Source organism: Dama dama, chromosome 29, assembly GCF_033118175.1.
Source record: "Dama dama isolate Ldn47 chromosome 29, ASM3311817v1, whole genome shotgun sequence".
Taxonomy (NCBI): domain Eukaryota; kingdom Metazoa; phylum Chordata; class Mammalia; order Artiodactyla; family Cervidae; genus Dama; species Dama dama.
The window spans coordinates 71,378,549-71,402,778 of record NC_083709.1 but is presented as its reverse complement, the minus strand read 5'-3'; the positions used below and the strand labels follow the sequence as shown (position 1 = coordinate 71,402,778).

Here is a 24,230-nt window from a genome sequence, read left to right as displayed (position 1 = left end):
GCCAGGCTCCACTGTCCGTGTGATTCTCCAGACAAGAATACTGGAGTGGGTTTCCATCTCCTCCTCCAGGGGATCTTCCCAACCCAGGGATCGAACCTGGGTCTCCTGCTTTGCAGGCAGATTCTTTATTATTACATGCTTGCTATTAAAAAGCAGAGACATCACTTCACTGACAAAGGTCCATATAGTGAAAGCTATGGTTTTTCCATAGTCACAGGGATATTGGATAAGGAAATGAACATTCACTCTAGTATTCTTGCCTGGAAAAATCCCATGGACAGAGGAGCCTGGTGGGCTACAAGTCTAAGGGGTCACAAAGAGTCAGACATCACTGACCAAATAACAACATAGTGATATGAGAGTTCGACCATAAAGAAGGCCGAGCACCAAAGAATTGATGCCTTCAAACTGTGGTGCTAGAGAAGCCTCTTGAGGATCCACTGGACAACAAAGAGATCAAACCAGTCAGTCCTAAAGGAAATCAACCCTGAATATTCACTGGAAGGACTAAGGCCGAAGCTCCAATACTTTGGTCACCTGATGCGAAGAGCCAACTCATTGGAAAAGACTCTGATGCTAGGAAAGACTGAGGGCAAAAGAAGATGGTGACAGAGGATGAGATGGTTGGATGTTATCACCGATTCAATGGACATGAATTTGAGCAAACTCTGAGAGATGGTGGAGGACAGAGGAGCCTGGCGTGCTGCAGTCCATGGGGTCGCAGAGAGTCAGACAGGACTTAGCGACTGAAGAACAAGAAACTTATCAAGGTCTGTAAGTCACTAGAAGTATGGAGGGACCTAACACGATCTTGCTCTCCAGGAACTGACAATCTAGTTGGGAAATCAGACCCACACCTCCTGCAGATGCTGAATTCTAGCTATGATGCATGCTAAAACAGAAGTATTAACTGAGAGCTGGGGGTTGGGGATGTGGGGGACTGATTAAACTGGAAGAGAAAAAAAGGTTACATAGAAATCACGTCAAAGTGAGGAAGGAGGGCAGTGAGAGAAGGTGATTTCAGGCAGACAGAGGGCACAGCTCTCACAGAGCCTTTGACTCAGAAGAGATCTGAGAGCCCGGCTCTTTTACATAGTTTTAAAAATTCTTTATATATTTATCCTGGAGAGATGATAATTCAATTTCTCCTGGAACATTTCCAGTGAGAGGAAACTGATTACCTCAGAAGACAGGAAAGGTTTGGCTCTAACCTTTTCCGCTGGCCCTGCATTGGATGTGTGTGTTGCGGGGGTGGGGAACGGGTCTGTCAGATTCTATCTCTTCATTGTTGCTGAAGCACAGGCTCAGTAATATTTGGTCTTTGACTTCCTCTCAAGGGAATAAGAAAACGTCATGCGTTTTAGGACCTTTGACTTATAGAATGTTATAGCTGGAAGGAACCTTAGATATCATTTAGTCCAATTTACAAAAAAAATCTTTCTGTGACTCATGAACCATCTTAGAGAATGTGACAAAAATCTACAGATCCTCTCCTCCCACCAAATGTACATGAGCTCATAACATACAAAATACTGCCTACAGTTTCAGGGCATTCATGGGGCCCCAAAACCTGTCCCGAACTAAAAAATTTTCTTTTCATTTTACTGATGAGAAACTGAGGCTCAGAGAAGTGGAATAATGAAAGTGTTCTCACGCATCAGACCACAGGTGAGCAGAAGATTCAGACCTAAGGGTCCGCCCTGAAGAAAGGCACTGACAAACGGAAGGTGTCTGGGGAACAGGCTGCGAGGGGATCTCTTACAGAGTGAGGAGGAGAGCTGCGGTTGGGGTGCAAGTATCAGGAGCACCTTCTCTAACTACCTGGAAGTGGGTTTATGGAAGAGGATTTGGACTTTTCTGTTCTGCTTCAAGGGGCAGCTCAAGATCAAAAGGGAGAAAAGAACTTCTGCCAACATCATGAGTGTTAGTCACTCAGTCGTGTCCAACTCTTTGTGACCCCACGGACTGTAGCCCCCCAGGCGCCTCTGTCCACGGGACTCCCCAGGCAAGAGTACTGGCAACAGAACTGTCCACTAATGAAGTGCGCTGCCTTAGAGGCACAGAACTCCTTGTTACCTGACTTTTTTTTTTTTTTTGTCACCTGACTTTTTGAGGACACAGAACAACCTCCTATTGAAGGAGCTTGAGCATCACGAGAGCTTGAACTGGGTGACCCAAACTGGATTTGATTACATAACTCTAAGAGACACAGTCTCATACACTAGTCAGAAAGGAGCTCGGGTCTCCCAAGAGCATGGGGTGTAAGGAAAGCTGTAAGTGAGGAAGTGAAGAAAGTTCAAGACGGTTGAGATGTCAGGTGGGTGGGTGGAATTAGTGGAGAGAAAGGTGAGACTTGGAGATATAAGCGGAAGTAAAACGTTACAGGGTCTGACGTAGCATCACGAATGCTACTCCAGAATGATGCTTGTATAGAGTGGTCAGACAGAACTACAAAAGGACATTTCAGAAAGGGGAATGATCACAGCTGGTGGTGGCGGCAGCAGCAGGGAGATCAGGAGGTGGAGAGAGGCAGCTGTAGGTTCACACAGCGAGCCTGAGGCGGCGGTAACAGGGCCTGCAAATAGAAACGCCCGGTGATCCGACATGTCGGCCAGGGACAGAAGGACGGCACAGCGGGAATGCCTCCAGAGAGCTGATGACCTAGGGTTAGAGTTCCATGAGAGTAAGACGTCAGACAGACGAAGGGGTTACCTACAAAGGTAGAGTAATGTAGGCTTTAAGAGTAGATATATTTTCAATGAAAAAAGTATGGCAAGGAAAGAAGACTAAGGGGTTAGCCTGTAGCACTGACTTCAGTGTGGAGATGGTATAGTTGAAAAGATGTACAAAGGAAGAGTTCAGAAAGTTAGAGGGGATCTGAGCTCAGAGAGTGAATAAAAACCCAGCAAAAAGGAAGCTTCAGGGGAAGAGAGCGATCAACATAAATACAGTCTTATTTTCATGTGCATTCAGCTCTGTGCCTTGGCAGGTAGATTACAGTAGTGTTCATCTGGCAATACACTGGAGGTGTGGCATGAGTTATAAAGTGCTTTTAAACGGATTATAGGTATTTCCTTAAAAAAAAAAAAAAGCCTTAGAAAATATGACTAAAACTTCTCTCTCTTTCAATTTCTCTACCAGCAAAACAGAAATCACTTTAAGTTTAATCAGCTTCTTTGACACCCTCACTTTAAGGAAGGTGATCTCTGCCATCCTCACACGAGACACTGCGGAGGGTGTGCTGAGGCGACGTGACGTGCCTGAGCCTCAGACTAAACTTAGCATTCTGACTTCTGCTCCTTAAAACCGAATTCAAAACCAAAATGCAACACTGACTCACATTTTCAGGAATAACTTTTGAGAAATAAAATGAACACAAATTAAATCAGTAATTCTTGATTCAAACATTTCTCTTGGAGACCTATGCTACAATGACTATTAGGAGGCGATGGTTAAGAAGTGTAAGAAACTCATTTACTCCCAATAATGAGGACCCATAAAGGGCAGACGGTGACTGAGAAAAAGGAAAGGAAGCTAAAAATTGTCAGTTTTTGTAATTTCAATGATTATCACAGTAAGCACAGCTCCCATTTACAATTTTTTAACAATCAATTTCAGAAACTAAGAATTAAGGACAGGGCTTCCCTGGGGGCTCAGTGGTAAAGAATCTGCCTGCCAACGGGTTTGATCCTTGATCAGGGAAGGTCCCACGTGCTGGGCAGTTGTTACTGCTGAGCTTGAGCTCTAGACCCAGAAGCCACAACTACCGAAGCCCATGTATCCTTAAGCCCCTGCTCTGCAACAAGAGAGGCCGTCTCAGTAAGAAGTCGGCACCACAAAAAGAGCAGCCCCCCTCCCTGCAACTAGAGAAAAAGCCGCATAGCACGGAAGACCCAGCACAACCACACACACACACACAGAGTCTTCCTGTGGTCTTTAGCATCAGATGTTCTGGTTTTATACCTGCTAATGCAATACTCTCTTGCTATTTAAAATACCCAACACATGTATAACAGAAAAGCCAAACCAAAACATAATCTAAAATCAATCACTCACAGTAAAAACAATCACAATGTATAATAAACTTCCTGGGCGGCTCAGATGGTAATATCTGCCTATAATGCAGGAGACCCAGGTTTGGTCCCTGAGTCAAGTAAGATCCCCTGGAGGAGGAAATGGCAACCCACTCCACTATCCTTGCTGGGAAAATCCCATGGACAGAGAATTCTGGTGAGCTACAGTCCACAGGGTCTCAAACAGTCAGACACAGCTGAGCAACTTACAGTTTCAGATTTATAACAGGCACAAATGACTATTTCACACACTATATCATTACGCAAACAAGTGTGAGGTCCTTGAAGCAAGTACTATTTTCTCCTTAGGCTCAAGTCAAGAGCGTTGTATGTGCAGTAAGAATTCATTCAGTATTTCTTGAATAAATTGCATTAGTTAGTGGGGATTTGTTAAGCAATAGGTAGGGGAGAGCAAGTTATTTATACAAGTTGGTTGCTTTAATCAAATCAAAACTAGACCTATATTTGTCGAGTAGAAGCAGGCTGGATATTGGCATGAGTTTCTTTGGAAAAGGCAGGAAGGTGAGGACCAGATACTCCTTTGTGGCTGCCTGCAGGCAGCGCCCTCACCGTCAGCTCCTCGCCACGGCTGGTACGCAGTGATGTCTCCCAGAGCTAGAACCCCGAGGACTAACCTAGAGGAACAGCCACCAAGCGGAGAGAAGGCCGCGGTCCTCTGAGGGACTGGGGAGCAGCAGCGGGGAGGGGACGCGGATGCAGGGATCACAGGGACTTCAGATTCCTCCTGCGCCTCTCACCCGGCCACGCCCACCGCCACGCCCCCTTCCACGCTGACTCCTGAGTTGTGAGCTCACACTTACTTGGCCGCAGCATCCTTTCTCAACTGTTCGTGCTTCATGAGCAGATTTTTCCGGTCTCGGAAAGCCTTCCTGACCTTGTACCCTTTGTAGACGGCCTGGATCTTGAAGGCGGCGATGTCCTGTATGGCCGCGATGGACAGGGCGCCCTGCTCCAACATGAACTGGATCACTTCGTGCCGCTCCCCAAGCAGGGCATAATCCAGGGGGGTGTACCTGAAGGGGGGAGAGTTTTAAGTGTTGTAAGGTAATGCCGAGCACAGTTAAACTGGTGACACTGTGCAGGAGGAGGAAGCCTCATTCTAAGACGTGGAACACCCCTCGGGCATAGCTGTCCCTTTTTGCTCCGAGGAGCGCAGAACAAGGGTGGGGCCGGTATCTGGTGTTTTGCACTGCTGACCATGTCTATTCCTCAGTTTTGCTCACTTGCTCACAAATTAGGGGCTTTGAGAATACATGATCACTTTTCTTCCTCCCCATGTTCTAAGTAATTCCTTAATCCTGTCTAAAAAAAACACTGCAAATAATATTCTGTGGGGTTCCTACATCTCAGCCCATGATTACTGAGAGTTAACATTTATGAAATGAAAAATATATCTCCAAATAGAGTTAGTCTGTGAGAAGAATGGCCCTTTAAACCCCTGCAGAAGTGATGGATTAATAAACATAGTTGGGACAACTGTATGGTCATCTGGGGGAAAAAAAAAAGATTCTTACATCACTTTCACTCCAAAATGAATGCAGGATGAAGTAATGATCTAATTTTCTGTTTTTTTTTTTTTTTCTCAAGGGAATTCCCTGGTGGTCCAGTGGTTAGGACTCTGTGTTCTCACTGCTGAGGGCCAATGTTCAATCCCTACTTGGGGAATTAAGATCCCATAAGCTGCATGGTATGGCCAAAAAAAAAAAAAAACCATGAAAGTAGAAGAAAAAATCACGGTAGATTTTTTAAAATATTGGAGTGGGAAGTTTTTTCCAAAGAAAGATACAGAATGCAGAAACCTTAAGATTGATAAATCCAAGTACATAACAATAACAAATATTTATAGGGCAAAAACACCAATAACAAAGATAAAAGATAGTTCTTCAAATAGGAAATAATAGGGGCTACTAGCATATAAAAATATGTTCAATGTCACTCATTTAAGAGAAATACAATTTAAGACTAATATGAGTGAGCACTTTAACCTACAGATTAATTCAGCAAAGACCAGAAAGTTTAGTAACACACTGTGCTGGTGAGGATGGAGGGAGGCAGGCTCTCTACATCCAAGGGAGGCAATCTGGCAAAATATTTCACAATTATTCATGTATCTGCCCTCTGCCATAGCCTTCTCACTCACAGGCATTCATCCAACAGATCTGCTCTCCTGTGAAGTGCCTTATGTATAAGGATCTTCACAGAAGCACAGCTTGAAATAGTAAAACAATGGAAACAACCTCAATTCCATCAACAGTGAAGTAAAGTCCCTCAGTTGTGTCTGACCCTTTGCGACCCCATGGACTGTACGGTCCATGGAATTCTCCAGGCCGGAATACTGGAGTGGGTGGCCGCCGTTCCCTTCTCCAGGGAGATCTTCCCAACCCAGGGATTGAACCCAGGTCTCCCACATGGCAGGCAGCAGACTCTTTATCAGTTGAGCCCCAGAGGAGCCCAGGAAAGCTGGCATGGGTAGCCTATCCCTTCTCCAGCAGGGAGATTTGATTCCGACCCAGGAATCAAACTGGGGTGTCCTGCACTCAGGCGAATTCTTTACCAGCTGAGCTACCAGGGAAGGCCTCCATCAACAAACATAGGACTGGTTAAATAAAGTAGAGGCCATCCCATCACAAAGTCATCTGCATAAAGCAGCCATTATTGTGTACATGAATAAATACGGGACAATCACCAGGATGACTTGTTCAGTGAAGGTAAAAAGAAAAAGTAGGAGACCAGAACAGTATTATGATGTGCTTCACTGACATAAAAAGAATATATCCCTATGTGCTCACCTATATGAAACATTGATATAACTCTCTAGAAGTTTCCCAAGAAAATGTGACAGTGATGCCTCTGGGGAGGAAGCTAGCTGTCTCAGAGACAGGGATAGGAGGGATATTTAGTTTTACTAAATGCCCTTTTATGCTTTTTAAATTTTTTACAGTGTACATACCTTTTTGATAAGTATATTATTTAAAAAGATGGGTATTATTATCATAGAGTTATATATTAGAATTTCAACTGACTACTTTCTAGATCTGTGATTTTAGGCAGATTCTTTTGAAAAAATATATCTTCTCTATTTTTGGAATATAAAACAAACCAGATTAATATACAGAAGAAAATAATAGTCATCTACACTCTCACTCTCAGAGTTAACCATTGTCAATACTAATGGGAAGTATGTTTCCTTTTTTAAAGAAAAATAATTACTTTGTAAAAATGACACACAGTTTAAGAATTCAAATGATGCAAAAAGTACTAAAATTTGAAGTAAAGAAAATACCCCCAGTTCTACCATCCAACCGTGGTAATAACGATGGTTGTCACTTCCCGACCAACTTATGGCCCACCTCTCCTCACAGATTTGGGATGATGACAGAATAAAATAATCAGTGTGAAGAAGACAGCAGCGTGCCTGGCATGAGGGAAGCAGCTCATAAAAGTCAGTGTGATCAGCGCTATCACAGGATGCACCGCAGCGCTTGTATGTTGGTGATGGCACCTATCACGGATATTATTTGCACAGACCCAAGCTAGCATTTATGAGCAACCGCCAGATCAGCCTCCTCTGGATGACTGTCAGTGGGCCAGTGCGGTCACAGGTGCTGGAAGGAAATAATCAGCTGATCGATGAGCTGGAAAAATGATGACCATGTGGGTGCATGAACAGACTCAGAGAATCAGCCAATGATTATAGAAAAGAAACTCTTCAAGACTCACCTAACAGTCACAGTAAGATACAAAAGGAAGAGGTTTTCAGTCAATGTAAATGGTAGTTTGGTCACTTTAGTAAGGAGACTCTAAATTCAGAAGGAAGTTCTTGAATGCTAAAACGGATGAACCCCTGTTTTAGGACAGCGTGATCTGCCCATCTGTTCAGAAACCAGAAGGCCATAAAGTAGAGGTGCCTGAATAAACTTTAAAACATTATTTACATGTAAATAGCATTTTGTAAATTCAGAAGAACTTTTACAAAATCCACTGTATATTCCAAAATGCCTTTAATGACTGTATTTTCCCCAATAGAAAAAATCATCAGAGTCAGAGAACCACTGCAGAGAATTTGACAGATTTAGTTTAACACCCTCACGGTATAAATGAATAAGCAGACCTGGAAAGATTATGCAACATGCTGAAGTCTATGTAACTCGTTACCTGCAAAACCCAGAAGGGACTATGATCACACGCTGCCCCGTTCAGTACAGAAACCCTTCCACAATTCATCTCTCAGTCACTGAGTACATGTCTCCTACGGAATGAAACTGCTTCCAAATCAATGTGCAAATGACATATGCATTTTTATTAAGTCTGATCATTTTTTTCTATAATTATGAATATGTAGTATCTTTCATATAGTCTATAAGAAGGATTAGCAAAATATGGCTTATGAAAGTGAGGCCCAAGTTATGTGTTTACTTACAAATATGACAAAAAGAAATGACATGGGCATAATATTCCCTAAAGAATGCTGAGCCGGAGGTCAGCAGACCTGTGTGACCCTGGGCATTCTCTTCACTTCTCTGAGTTTCTGTTTCCTCATCTGTAAAAGGTGAAAGGAAAGGGAGGAGAACTAGATTTCTCAGGCTGCTTGTGGATGGAAAGTTGCATTTCAAATATGTTAAATATTTTTGTTATGAAAAAATCATATTTTTATTATGAGAAACTTTAAGCATAAAGAAAAGTAGAGCGAATAGGACACTAACGCTTTATACACTCATTACCCAAATTTAATAATTAGCAAAATTTTTACCACATTCACTTCATCTACTCCTTTCTTTTTTATTTTTGCTCAAGTATTTTAAAAGCAAATCCCAGAGGAATTCCCTGGTGGATCCAGTGGTCAGCACTCAGAGATTTCACTGCCATGGGCCCAGGTTCAAACCCTGGTGGGGGAAAGATCCCACAAGCCATCAATCAATCAATAAATAAAGCAAATCCCAGACTCCGATCATTTAATCTCTCTGCATTTTAGTTTCATCTATTAACAAGGTGAACGTAATCACAATGCCATTGTATTAACAAAATTAACAGGAATTCCTTAGCGCGATCTAATGCCTACTCTGAACACACATTTTCCTGATTTTCTTTTAAAAAATGTCTTTTTCTTTTTTTTTTTTTTTTTAACAATTAGTTTCTTCAAATTACTTCTCGGGCAATTTTTGATTCAAGGAGACACAAATTAAATATCTAGCAAGGCTTTAAGACTAAAGTCTATACTTAGTGTTTAGGCAACTGACCGCACTGTGATTATTACTATTGAATCGTTCTTCATCCCAAACTCAACGGAGACACATTCGAGCGCTGTGAATATTCCCATCTATGTCAGAGTATGGCTGTCAGATAGTTATTGACTGAAAGCCAGCAGTAGGTGGCAAAAATTATGTCTATACAGAGAACATCAAGCGGTTTGTGTCAATGCATGTGAAGTAAAAATTAACAGTACATTGATGGTAACCAGTCAAGAAACAATGCAGACAAAGACAAGAGACAAGATACAATTGGACTTGCCATGTGGGAATGGTCTGACGGAACAAGCAGAATGCCTAAACTGGAACGTCAATAAACATAAAAGGCAGCGCCAGCTTCTGACATTTGTACATCAAGGTGCACTGCTGACGAAACATTAAAACAGACTGGGGTACTACCACTGCCTCTTTTCATCCATAGACTGGCAAGTACACTTTGGAGGATTTTTCCTTTGGTCTTTTGGTCTGTAATTAACATATGCTTACTCCAGGAGTTGGTAAGTACCTTAATTCATAAGCTTACTTAGGTCTGAAATTCAAAATTCAGCATATAAATGGAAATTGAATTACAAAAAATTATTTTTTTATTGTTTCCTAAAAAATAGCACTCAGGCAGTAAATGGTTTTATAAAAAATATCCTTTATAGAAATATATCATCCCTAATTCTTAGAATTCTTAATCTTTTTGCTTCTTCACGGTTTCAAAGGGAGAAGCCTCCGGCACCCTCACAGACCTGTTTTAAGGTCAAATCCTCAGTCTTGAGGATTCTTCTGGCTTTCCAGTTTCCTTAAATGTCCAAATGCCTATCTTCATCTTTTTGGTTTTGCAGTTGTCATTTGACTATAATAGAGATGTGGAGTTCTTTATATAATCACTCTCAAAGTAAGGCATACTAATCTGCTTTATCTAAGTTTGCCTGTGGTCTAAGAATTCCACATAACTTTCTAATGAAGGTATGAATCAGGGTGATGCTACCGAGAGCCTGAAAACATGGATTTGAAAATTCACCAATTATTTACTGAGCATCTACTTCATGAAAAGCACTGTGAGCAATTCAGAGATGACCATGAGTGCTCTGCTAAAAGGAAGACAAAGTCTATAAAATCATAATAAAAAGTGAAATGTGCTAAGGGCTATAAAGATTCACAGTGGGGAGGAGAACACAGTTTGGGACACATGACTGCAGGATCAGGACCATCTTCTTAGATGAGACTGAACTTGAACAGTGGAATGACAAGATTGACAACGATATTAGCGATCTGATTAAGAAAGTTTACTTTGGAAGGTAATGAATTGAATGAGGGAAAGATCGAAAGAAGGAAAACAAGTGAGGAGGCATTGCAATAGTTTCAGAAAGAGTGAGAGAGGGCAAGACAGTGGTGCTGGTGATGACGTGGAGATGACAGCGTGAACCAAGGCGGGGGGTGAGTCTTCACTGTAGCCTGAGAACTACCAGCACCCAGGTGAGTGCTGAAGCCTCAGTGGCTGGTCAGGTTGCCAAAGGAGGGAGGCTGAGAGCAGATCCACTCCTTGAAGACGGCTTATATTTAAAACAGAAAAAAGGCAACAGAAGCCAAAAGAAATGGAGGAGCAGGATTAGAAGAGAATCCTAATTCCAAGAGAACTGGGAAAACGCACTGTCACAGAAGCTTAGGGAGCAGACAGGCTCAAGCAGGTGAAGAGGAGTCAGCGGAGAGGAGATGCAGGAGGGCCAGTGGGGGGCAGAGAAGACATCACATGCTTTGTCAACTAGGACCCCGCCAGGGACCATTCAGATGCAGATTTCAGGGTAAAGGAGAGGGTGGAAGCCAAACTGCAAAGGCTTGAATGGGGACAGTGAAGAAACGGAGCCAGTGAAGACAGTGTGAGAGCGGGCAAAGAAGACAAACCTCAGAGAAAAGAGACTTGGAAAATAACACATGGAGGGTACAAATAATGGAGAAAGGTTCTGAAAGAAGTGGGGAAAATGACGGGGTTGGCCCCATGCTTCTTCTGAGACAGCGGGCTTAGAGAAAACCCCTCTTTTTCTACCAAGTGTCCCACCTCCTGATAGAAAAAGCTGGTGGTGGCTGAGAGCGTAGGGATGGGGCCACTTTAGTGACAGTATCCATGAACAATGAAAACTAAAGCACAGATGTGGGTAGGGGGCAGCTATGGAAATCTGTTTACCATCTTAGTTGTTACCTACAAATTACTAGAATCTTCCTAGATCCAAGACCATCAAGAATGTCTCCTGCTTAGACTTCACACTATGTCGAGTCCTTTTTATTGGGTCTGGGTCACTGGATAGCAACCCCAGCCTAACTCTGTGAATCTCATATTATTTAAGAAATCTGTATTAAGATTAAAATCCTGAGCTTTAGCCTCAGTTTCCCCTTATTTTTTTCATGCTACATGGTGGCATCTCTGTCCACTAACTGATAATATCCCCTTCATCAAGAGAAACTTCTTGAACATATAACACATCTCGCTGGCCTAACTGAATTCTTAGTCCTGGTCAGTCAGGACTCCCCTGATTTGATGCTGGACACACATCAAAAGAAGACCTAGATTTCTTCATCTGGAAAGTGTGAGCTTGCCCTAAGTAATGCCTGAAGTTTCTAATAACTTAAAAATCCCATGATTCTAAAAATCAACACTACATGGAACTTTTGTTTTCTTCTGGTTCAGGATTTCTTAGTGTAGTGTTTCCTGATGAAATACTAATTCTGAACAAGCATCTAAACTTGAGAATTTTTTAAAATATGGTAGAAAGGATGTGAGATGAACAATGATGCATTCTTTCTGCCAGTGGCTTACCTCTCTTCATTGTTTTCCATCTGATTAGGGAAAGCAGCAAAGTCTAGTAGTAATTTAATAGCATCAAGGTATCCATTGTTACAGGACCAGTGCAAAGCTGTTCTTCCCTGCAAGCATAATCAAATACGTCTGGTGTCAGTATTTTGGGACACACAGTTATTTATGCTAACTCAAATAAATAAACATTTCTCCCAACATTTCTCTCTTACAGAAAGAGAAAACATCAAGTATACAAGCGGAGAAAATGAACAGTATCTTAACCAAGTGATCAAAACTAATACTAGTTAAAGGACTTCCCGGGCTCCCCTGGGGACTCAGTCGTAAAGAATCAGACTGCAGTGCAGCAGACACAGGTTCAATACCTGGGTCAAAAAGATGCCCTGGAGGAGGGCACGGCAACCCACTCTCCTATGCTTGCAGGGAAAATCCCACGGACAGAAGAGCCGGGAAGGCTGTCTATGGGGCTGCAAGGAGTTGGACATGAGTAAAGTGACTGGGCAGCAGCAAGGGCCCTTCCTGGTGGCGCAGGGAGGAGTCAGCCTGCCAACGCAGGGGACGCAGGTCTGAGCCCTGGTCCGGGAGGACTCCACACGCTGCGGAGCAACTCAGCCAGGGCGTCACAGCTACTGACCCTCGGCCCCGACTCTCAGGCCCTCACGCGTGGGGACTGTGCTCTGCAACGAGAGGAGCCACTGCAATGAGAAGCCGGCACGCCGCAAGGAAGGGTAGCTCCCACTCATCGCGACTAGAGAAAGCTCACGCGGAGCAACAAAGACTCGCTGCCGCCAAAAATAAATAAAATTATAAAAAATACTATGTTAAGAAGTATCACATGTCTCCAAAAGTGATATTCTCAGGATTCAGTATCATCTATGTAATATTCCATCCCAAATGTAAATCCTGAATCAAATTATGATGAATCATTAGGCAACAACAAATTGAGTGAAACTCTAGAAAATAAATGGCCTGTATTCTTTAAAAATTTCAATGTCACAAAAGATAAAAAAAAGTCAAGAAGCACTGCTAGAGATAAAAAGGAATATTTCATAGTGTTAAAGAAGTCGAAGAGGAAGATATCACAATCCTAAATCTGAATGCAACTAACAGCGCAGTCTCCAAATATATAGGATAAAAACTGACAAAATTAAAAGAGGAAACAGTCATATCCATAATTACAGTGGGAGGTTTTTAACTCACGTCGTACAACAGTTGATAGCAGAAACAGATTAAAAAGTAGGAAAGGTATAGGCAGCATGAACAATACAATGTAAAATGTATATAAAACACTGTACTGAACAATGACAAAATTAGTATTCTTTTCAAGTGTACACAGAATGTTTACCAAAATCAACCATATGCTGGGACATAAAGAAAGCTTCAAAAGCTTTACAAAGATTAAAATAATGCAGAGTATTTTTTTAAACTAAAGTAAAATTCAAGCTACAAATCAGTGCCTAGGCAGAATAAGGCACTCTGTTACAAAGATGTCCACTTTATAACTTTATAACTTCTGGAATCTGTAACTGTGTTATATTAAATGGAAAGGGGAAAGGGGGAAAGGGGGAATTAAGGTTGCTAATCAGTTGACTCTGAGTTGGATTATCCAGTTGGGCCAAGTGTAATCACAAAGGTCCTTATAGTAAGTTAAGAGAGAGGCAGAAGGTGAATGTCAGAGTGATGCAGTGTGAAAAAGTCAACCAGTCACTGCTAGATTTGAAGTGGGAGAAACATAGCCACAAGCCACAGAATGTGGGCACCCTCCGGAAAAGTCAAGGAAACAGATTCTCTCCTAGAGCCCCCAGAAGGAATGAAGTCCTGCCAACACTGTGATCTTTAGGACATTTTGGAATTCTGACACCCAGATTAGTAATATGACAAATTTGTTTTGTTTTAAAACACTAAGTTTGTGGTAATTGTTACAGCAGGAATAGAACATCAATATAATCATTAACAAAAAGATAATGAGAAAATGCCCAACTGCCTGGAAATTAAACAATACACTTAACTAACCCATAAATCAAATAATAAATCGAAATGGAAATCAGAAAATGTTTGCGTTGAATGATAGTGATGCTACAGTTTATCCAGATTTGTAAGACGAAGCTAAAGCAGCATTCAGAGCAACAAACATGGTTAAATATATACATTGAAAAAAACCAATGATTTAAAATTTCATCAAAAGAATTTTTTAAAGAATATTAAATCAAACCTTATAAAAGTGGATGGTAGGCAATAATAAAGATGAGAGTAAACACCAATGAAATAGTGAAAAATTTTAAATGTAGAAAATAAAGGCAATTTTATGGACTTGCTGTGAGGATTGAATGAGTTATAAAACAGAAAGCTCTTAGAACTTTGAAATATTAAGCATCCATGATTATGAAAAAGATTATATACCAAATGAAAAAATATTAGTGATAATTTTAAGCAAAGCAAAATGTGTAAAATCATATATATATATTTATATATTTACATACATATGCCATGTATCTATATATTTTATAAAAGTTATAAAACTATTCCCATCCTATGACTTTTAAAAATTATATACACGTATACACAAGGACTAGAAGAGAGCATGGACAAATAAAAATCACTTTTAACTAACAAGATTTTTTTTTTTTAACTAAAAGATTTTTGAGTGATCTCATCACTTGATAAACTCTTTTACTTAATTTTAGTTAACAAAGAAGCAATGATGCAGACACTTCGGAGCAAATGATAGAGAAAAGACCTAGGATTTTTACCTCTTTGTCTTGAATGTTCGGGTCTGCGCTGTTTTCCATGAGCACGGCCATGCAGTTGATATAGCCCCCATATGCAGCGCACTGCAGTGGGGTTCTTCCTGCATAATCCTGCACATTTGGGTTGATCTTATTTTCTATCAGGATCTGGCAAACATCTGCATTTCCTCCCAGCGCGGCCCAATGTAGAAGAGAATGTCCATCTTGGTCGACTAGATCCACCCTTGCTCCACCTGAAAAAGCAAAAATATAGTGAAAATGTCTAATATAGACAGCATTTATCCAAAAGAAGAGAAGCTTAAAGAATATAATAGTCCTTTAAATGCCTTACTCTTAGCAAAAAGCTTTCATGTATATCATCTATTTCAGATTTTTACAATAAGCCTGGGAGTTGGTCAGGATAGAAATTGTTCCCCTTTTATATGAGGTGAAACCGAGGATCAGGCAGATACAGTGACTGTTCCCAAATCAAACAGCTCCTAATAGGTGGAGCTAGGAGTGAATCTCGAGTTTCCTGATGCCAGGCTCTTCCCTCCATGCTTCCACCCAGGCAGCTCTCTGCCGTGTAAAGCTGTATTTCAAAAGCTGGATGTAAGAAATCCTACCTTTTGAGACTGACTTGCTATGAGCACTCTTAATAACTCACCTTTGATGAGTGTCTGAATCACATCTTTGTGCCCCATCTCACAGGCTCGGAAAAGTGGAGTATGTTTCATGACATCAGTAGCATCTACTTGAGCGTTATTTTCCAGTAATAACTTCACGGTGCTGACATGGCCAGAAAGGGCAGCAGCATGTAAAGCTAAAGAGGGAGCAAAAGAGAGTGAAGGACTTTTAAGTAACAACCTTACCTCTTTACTATCCTAACTGTGAGTCTCTTCCTCTTTTGATTTTCCCATCATTTTGGCCAAACGCAATTTAATCTTCAAGATGATGTATTCTTCACTTGCATACACTTCTTTGTATCTTCCTTTCTATAGGTATGTATTATTACTCCCACGTTTCCCTTCCTTCTGCCTTTCTCATCTCACTGTTTTCGTCCTTTCCATCCTGTTGGTCTGAAACGGTCTCCTCAGTTACTAGTTTATCATCTTTTCCTCTTTCTAAGAGAGCAAGAGGACAAAACATGACAAAGAGAAATGACTTAAATGATGCAGGCAATTCTGCCCACCAGCCCACTCACAATCCGTACACGCCTCTGAGGGGACGTGTGATGGGAGCCGTCAGTCTACTGGTTCTTCAGCTGGCCACCTGCGCTCCTCTTGCATCGGGTCTGTGTACCCACATGGTATTCAAAGTGTGTGCATCTTACTGCCTTGAGAGCATTATTCATACAACACGATTCCAAATGCAAGTTAGCTATTTCCTCAGGGCCCAACTTTAAAGAGCAATTCACTCCAAGATTGCAGGAAAAAACCAAGGGGGATGTGGTCTCCTCTCTGGTAAGGGGTTGAAAGAGCAGTTCTGACTATGTGTGAGTTTCACGTTGCACTGATCCCTGCCTATGTTATTCCTCTCTAGGGCTTAAGTCATCACTCTTCAGATTACTCTTTAAATTCTATTTAAGTCATCACTCTCTAAATTCTTCTCAATGTTTCAGGGTATCTGTCTAGAGGCCCAGGCCAGTTCTAAGAAGGATGGCTCTATACTATCTAGGAAAATGGTTTTTTCATAAAGTGTGATCCATGGACCAAACCTGGGGTGCCTATAAAATGCAGATTCCTGGGGACTTGTTGAAATGCCACTTTGGGCTGGGTACACAATCTAATGCTTGGAATTCAATAGGGAACAAAATAGCTAAGGCTACATTTTCATAGAAGCAGCAAAGCAGAACAAAACCAAAACACTGAATTAACAACATTTAAGTGTTAGATGGTGATAGACGGTATAGTTAAAGAAGTAAAAACTGTTTTGATATGTGAAGTGACATGGGGATTACTTTTGATTGGTGCTTAGGCAAAGCCCTGTCAAGGTACCTAAAGGTCCATTTAAGCTGAGACTAAATCATAAAAAAAGAGGCAAAGCAGAACTCTCAAGGGAGACCGGTCCGGGCAAACGCGAACAGGGACAGGGATGAGTGCACGTGCTTAAGGCAGGCAAAGAGGCCGCGGCATGTGAGCGAGAGTGCAGGCAGCCAGAGAGGCAGAAAGGCTGGATCACAAGCAGCCGTCGGGTCAGAGCGACGGAAGGCACCGAGGGGCTTTACGCAGGGAGTGATGTGTGACTTGTGTTCTAAACGGGTCACACGAGCCATTTTCAGAACGCATTCGAGCACATGAGGATGTAAGCACGGAGACCAGTTAACAGTTGACACCAGTCTGGGTGAGAACAGTGGTGGCTTGAACGAGCGCGACAGGAGTGGAGATGGAAGGAAGCAGGAAAAAGCTAGAATATGTTTTGGATGTGGAATCAACAGGACTTATTGACAGGAGCTGATGTAGGATCTCTGTTTAATCTGAGAATATCTCTAGTAATTGTTATGCACACGTGAGTTTGAAAAGCCTGACCTAAATGCCTGAAAGGTAGATTGGCCGAGACAAGATGGGTGTGAGAGCCTTCAAGTACCTGAAGCATGCCGTGTGGAAGACAACACACAAAGCAACACTCAGTTTGAAAAATATTGGCTTAGTATAAGGCGGCACGTCCTAGTAGGGTGAGCTTAAGATGGAAGTAACGTGTGAATTCCCTGGCCGCTGAGTGGTTAAGACTCTGCACTTTCACTGCCAGGGGCCCAGCCAGGTTCCACCCTCGGTTGGGGAGCTAAGGTCATAAACACCACACGGCACAGCCAGAATAAAAGACGGAAGTGTTGGTAATGAGCTCTCCGTACTGGAGCTGTCCAGCTGGAAGACGGTGAGGAGACGTCTCCGGTGAAAAATGTGGGTGAGAGTGTCAGAAGGCAGATCAAGGCACGTGAGACGTCGGTGAGAGTTCAGTGACTTTCACATTTAACACCATAAGAATGTTGGTTTTTTCCCTCCCAAATGAATTTGATAAAACATCCAACATATGAAATAGTTAAGAGGTGAGTGGTTCTGGTTAAAGTAGGGGTAGGGTTACCCATTCAAGCACCCACTCCCTCAGCAACACTTTAGGTGCCTCTGTGGGAAGGTACTGGTCTGAAGAACACAGCTTAGAAAACCCTGGACTAGATGTAATTTTAAGGTACTTTTTAATTCTGAAATTCTATAATTGTGTAATGTGGTATCGAGTATACAACAGATATTCTTCAGATAAATATCAAGTTGTTTTTTTTTTTAAAAAAAGACAAAATTTCAACTGAGCAAAAGATAGAATTAAGGATCTCGTTAAAGGAAATTTCCCATTTCTGATTATTTTCATTTATTTTAAACCAATTTTAGACTACAATAATTGTTCCTTCTTTGAAAAAAAACACGTTTACATAAGAACTTTAAAAATTCTTTCCAATGGGGAGGGAGGCAGGAAGGGGGATTGGGATGGGGAACACATGTAAATCCATGGCTGATTCATGTCAGTGTATGGCAAAAACCACTACAATATTGTAAAGTAATTAGCTTCCAACTAATAAAAATAAATGGAAAAAAAAATTCTTTCCAATAACTTTGTGTTATGGAGAATTTCAAATGTCATTCAAATGTAAAGGCACATCTTCTTTATCAACTCATTGGTCAATGGACGTTTAGGCTGTTTCCATGTACGGCTATTGTGAACAGTGCTGCTTTGAACATAGGGGTGCATGCATCTTTTTGGAAGACTACAAAAAAAAGATAAACAAAGCCAAAGTCTCTGGGAGAACACTGTCGTCACCGAGCTTCAGCAGCGGTCTTGTTGGCTAATCTTGTTTCATTTAACTGCTATCCATTCCCCCACTTCTGACTGTTTTGAAGAAAAGTCTAGAGTCACATCCTTCTGTTTGTGAATATTTTAGTTAGTATGGCTGAAAGACAAGGGTTCTTTTTTAAAACACAGCCACTGTATCAATCAGAGTATCTCTCAGATACTTTAACAGAGAAAATTAGATATGAAGGACTGCCAGCCTTGTACTGAAGAGCTAAAACAGCAAAAAGGAAGCACTAAAGTACGCCTGCTGCTAAGTCACTGCAGTCGTGTCTGACTCTGTGCGACCCTGTCCCTGGGATTCTCCAGGCAAGAGCACTGGAGTGGGTTGCCATTTCCTTCTCCAATGCATAAAAGTGAAAAGTGAAAGTGAAGTCGCTCAGTCATGTCTGACTCTTCAGGACCCCATGGACTGCAGCCCACCAGGCTCCTCCGTCCACGGGATTTTCCAGGCAAGAGTACTGGAGTGGGGTGCCATTCCCTTCTCCGTAAAGTATCACAGAGGCTAGCAAGTCTAAGACTGAGGGAACAAAAAGAAGAGGATGGAATCATTACAACTTTAAAGGCTTAGAGGAGGCGCCCTGCAGAGCTGAGCCTCAGACCTCTGAGGAGGGGCTCTGCATGGCAGGACCAGTAAGTGCTGAAAGAATCACAAGTGAATTAACTGCTGCCACTGGAACAAGCGATCAGACCTCTGCTGAGTCAGACTGACCAGGATATGCTGACAGGAACCGGAAACAAACACAAGAATAGGAAGCAAACAGGAAGCTATAATCCCAGGCTCCTCTCCTGGCCTTCCAGTCCCCCTGTGCTGCCCACTGTGGCTGCCTCCCCTGCTGGCAGAGAGCAAATGTGGTTTATAGAACCCCAGCCCCAGCAATGCAAAGAAAATACAGGCTGATCTTCATATCTAAGGATGTTAACACAAGCTTTGTAACATCAGATATACCCAGAGAGTGTTCACATTTTCCTGATAGCTTTGTATTTTGTTTTATAGTTGATTTATTTGATCCAAATAATACTTACAGATTGCTATTGATAAGAACTCATTTTTACTTAAGGAAAAACAACCTTCTAAAGGGATGATGGAGAGGAACTCACTGGCATAGAAATGTCGGGAAGGTGTATGTATCCCTGACATGTAACAGAATCTCCTTAAGAGAAAGAGCCCAGGGAATGAATGATTTTGAAAATTTAGTCTCAACCCCAACTAAGATGCATATCAGAAAGACAACTTTTGTTGAGAATGCAAGTATCCTAGCCCATACTTTATTAAAATACATGAAAAGTTAAACAAAAAGCGATGCCAGTGATAAAGACGGCATAATAAAAGTCTGATAAAAAAAAATTAAATACTCAGATCATTTATAAACTCAATGCTTTATGTGTCTGTATAATACTCCTTAAGAAGCTTAAGGTCTGTGGTGAAACTCTGATAAACAAATACTTTTACAAGTTGAAGCCTTTATCAAAATTGATATTACCTAAAAACTCTTTTTAAAAAATCAGAAGGTGTGTTGGTCTAGGTGTAGAGAGGGAGACGTTAGGTGTAGCAACCACATTCCCCTCTATCCCCCAAGGGCTATAGGAACAGTTCTGGTGATCAAGAACGATAGAAAGATCTTCTCCAGGGTGACAGGGAGGTGCAGACGGCTCTGGAATGTTTTCATGTCTAAGAAAACCTAACACTGAGAAGCTCGCAGCTGAAGCTTTGTTCCATTCAGCGTTTCTGTGCTGTGATTTTCGTTCCTGACTTGTAATTTGTATACACAAGTGTCCTCTGTTATCCATGGGGGATTGGTTCCAGGAGCCTCTACAGATACTAAAATCTGAAGATGCGCAAGACCCTTTCATGAGATGGTGCAGTACAAGCCAGCCTTCCAAAGCCACAGATGCAAAACCCTTGGACATGGAGGGCTGCCTGGAGCACCCAAGGGAGAGCTGCGTCACCCACGGTGACGACGGCTGTTAAAAAACAAGAGCTTCTCTCAGTAATCAACACATCCTTCGAGGGCTTTCTTCTTAGAAAAAGAGATTAAAGGAAGCACAGAGTAAGAGCTTGCGAAGCTTTGAAGCTTCTAGAGTCGTGGGAGGTTAACTCTGAAATGGGAGATTCAGGATGCAGTAATGCTGTTCAAAAGTGAGAAAACAGCATATTAAATGAGACTGGTGAGAACGTGCATAGACATGTGCATTCTTTAAAACGTAATTCTAAATTCTTGAAAATGTAGTTAGTAACTGCTAAGTATGCATAGTTTTTAAAGTGCAGGTTCATGCTTTTTTATGCAAAGATATATGATCAGAAGAGTTCCTGCAATTACGTCTAAGGAGCAACAAGGCTTGTAAATCAAATGTCAAAATTCACTTGATAAAAACATAGGCTAATTCTAGCTGTAACACTTGGAAAAATAAAGCTGTTGGAGTGATATCCTGGTAACCTAAACTTAAAAAGTAAAGATCAATGTCAAATAATATTAGATTAGGAACAATGGTTTCAACTTCCTATTTTGCAAGTATTATAGCACCATCTATACTCTGAAGCCTGAATGAAAGCTGAACATGTCTGCCACTTCTCACCTGTACCTCCGTATTTGTCTGCCATATTAATGTCAATGTCAGACTTTAAGCTCAGCATAGTCCTAAGGACGTCATCACTGCCTTTCCCAGCAGCCCACATAAAGGATGTTCTTCCTTCAAGGTCTGAATCATCTTTTACTGATGGATGTTTTAGAAACACTTTAACTGTTTCCTGTAAGAAAACATTTAAAAATTTGAGACATGCATTTTCTATGGCAATAAAACCAGTGTTATGTGCAACTTCCGCTAAGAAGCAAAGTATTTTTTGTCTACTTTTGAATCAAATGAAATTATCTTTTTATGAATAATAGAATTATAATTTCCATTGAAAATAACAATCTGCTGTCCTTATGTATTGGTTTTAGTTTTCACAGCATTTCAAAATATAACTTAATTCCTTCATTCAATATTCTTATAATTGAGAATGATTACTCTCATTTAAATTTAAGAATTTAACTGCAGAGAAGAAACTATGTACTTTGTTACTATCTTTTTAAAATAGCTAATAGATTTATGAAATGATGAGCGGTGGCTACTGAGAAGTGCAGCGTTCAATTCATCTAACAAGTGTTATTCAGTAATTCCTGCATTCTAGGTCCTCCCTCTATAGAATCATACAAAGATGAGGGCCCTTAATAATTCTTATAGTGCTTGACAATTTTAATGGCAGTTAATATTCATGGCTACTTCCCTGCTGGCTCAGTGGTAAAGAATCCACCTGCCAATGCAGGAAATGTGGGTTCGATCTCTGGCTCAGGAAAATCCCCTGGAGAAGGAAATGGCAACCCACTCCAATATTCTTACCTGGGAAATCCCACGGATAGAGGTGCCTGGCAGGCTACAGTCCATGGGGTTGAAGAGAGACAGGCATGACTTAGCGACTAAATAACAACAATATTCATAGCACTTAAAATTGCATCTTTCCTCAAAACTCAGATGCTTACAAACTTATAGGAAGATCATAGACACTTTTGCTTGGATGGAAATAACACAGTTTCAGAAAAAACAATTTCTGGAGGCTGTGAGTTGGCTAAAAATGTATAAAATGTTGATATTCAATACTGTAGAGCAAGAAAAAATGTAAGGTTCATCTATTCCAGCTCCTCATTTTACAGATGAGATTCAGGCTCAAGGCCACATAAATACTGGTAGCAAACACACAGGTAGGATCCAGGGTTAAATCACCACACTCTACTGCAACGCACACTGCTTCCTAGTCTTAAAACTAGTTGCTGAGCCACTGTGGTATTATAGCTTAGCTCCCAGGAGCTACTGTAGGTGCTTATTAAGTGATTTGAATAAAGAAGTAAATTTTTTTAATGTTGGTGATTTTGGGGGTTTCTTTTAACAATCTGCAAACATTTCTTTTGTCGAGTATGTTTTCTAAGTGATGAATGCTTACAAGGGTTTTATGGGGTTTTGATGGTGGTGGTAGTGTTTTTTAAAAAGGGAATTACAACCTCTTGCAAGTTAATAGAGTCTAAAGGCGATCAAGGGACTTGAAACTGAGCTTAGATTTTGCATCATTATTAAAAAACTATTTCTGTAATTGGCAAATAATCTAAAGGAAGTGTTTCTTTGAAAAAACGTCTATAATGTTCCAGTATTCTTTCTTACTTTCATTAGCACAGTTACTTAACTACTAGTTTCTGTACACAGTTAAATTTGGAATCTAAGAGTTGTGTTCAAGATCTTAGACAGGGCTTCCCCAACGGCTCAGTGGTAAAGAGTCCATTTGCCAATGCATGAGACATGGATTCGGTCCCTGATCTGCGAAGATCCCACATGCCACGGAGCAACTAAGCCCATGCATCACCGCTATTGTGCATGTGCTCCAGAGCCCATTAGCTGCAACTACTGGGCCCACACGCCACAACTGCTGAAGCCCGCACGCCCCAGGGCCTGTGCCCTGCAGCAAGACGGGCCCCGGCGATGAGACGCTCACACACCGCAGCAAGAGGAGCCCCCACTTGCTCCAACCAGAGGAAAGCCCACACGGCGATGGAGGCCCAGCACAGCCGAAAATAAACAAACACGTAAAATTATGAGAACACAAAAGTATATTAAAAAAGGGGGGGGGGGCAATCATTTAATCTCTTGGAACCTCGGTTTCTTCATCTCTAAATAGGGATAACATGTCTTTACATAGGCCTGTGTTGAACTATGGACTGAATTCTGATTTCCATAGGTTGACTGTAATGGGCCAACTGAATTTCTTATCTATTCATAATAAGAATGAACCCCACCTCAAAATACTTAGTATTTTTCTAAGATCTTGGGAGATAATAGAAGATAAAGGTTTACCAAAACTGCAGGTGGTAAGCAGAATAGATTTTCAGGAGTGCCAGGAAGGAGAGCTACAGCTATACTTGCTGTGGGACCAGAGGGAAAGCGAAGTGGGAGATGAGGTGTTCCAGCAGGCTGAGTGCTCAGACTCCTCAGCGGTGCCTTAGGGACGTGAGGAGGATGGAATTGTGCATGCTGACGGCAACATTCTAATGTAAAAGGAGGTAACCGTCATGCTTTACTCACAGCAAAGTTACTCTGAGCTGCATAGTGCAAGGGTGTTGCTCCTTGGCTGTCGGATGGAATGGTTCCAGACTTATTTCTTTCCAAGAGGAGATGGACAATCTGTGCATGGCCTGAAAGCAGACACAAGGTAGTTATCACACAAGAGGACTGATTCATTTACGGTCTGTTTAAAGGAAAGGGGTAAGAAAAATCACTCGTGCATAAACCAGCACTCACAAGGGTTTCAGAAGAGTGGTCCCTAGTGCAGCCTCTTCTAACTTCTTACCAAAATACTATGATTAGGCAGCACAAAGGCAAAAACGTAAATACTAAAAACTCAATGCTTTGATCAACAAGGAAATGACTAATTATAATTGCCAGATTGAGAAAAAACTGTGTTTGGTACCAGCTCACTGCGTCCCCTGGTTCACCTTGTAAA

At 41.5% G+C, this 24,230-nt stretch overlaps 1 protein-coding gene across 5 annotated transcripts in view; it reads right to left on the bottom strand.

The window, feature by feature from the left end:
* Positions 1-24,230, bottom strand: part of INVS (inversin) — a 125,338-nt gene that overhangs the window by 30,805 nt on the left and 70,303 nt on the right. For all 5 annotated transcript variants that reach the window (XM_061132133.1, XM_061132134.1, XM_061132136.1 and 2 more), the window contains 6 exons: positions 23,813-23,922; positions 21,281-21,452; positions 15,531-15,686; positions 14,888-15,117; positions 12,141-12,247; positions 4,895-5,107 (listed from right to left, as the gene is read on the bottom strand). In XM_061132133.1, coding sequence (XP_060988116.1) covers positions 4,895-5,107; positions 12,141-12,247; positions 14,888-15,117; positions 15,531-15,686; positions 21,281-21,452; positions 23,813-23,922 — 988 coding nt within the window. The remainder of the gene's footprint in view (positions 1-4,894; positions 5,108-12,140; positions 12,248-14,887; positions 15,118-15,530; positions 15,687-21,280; positions 21,453-23,812; positions 23,923-24,230) is intronic.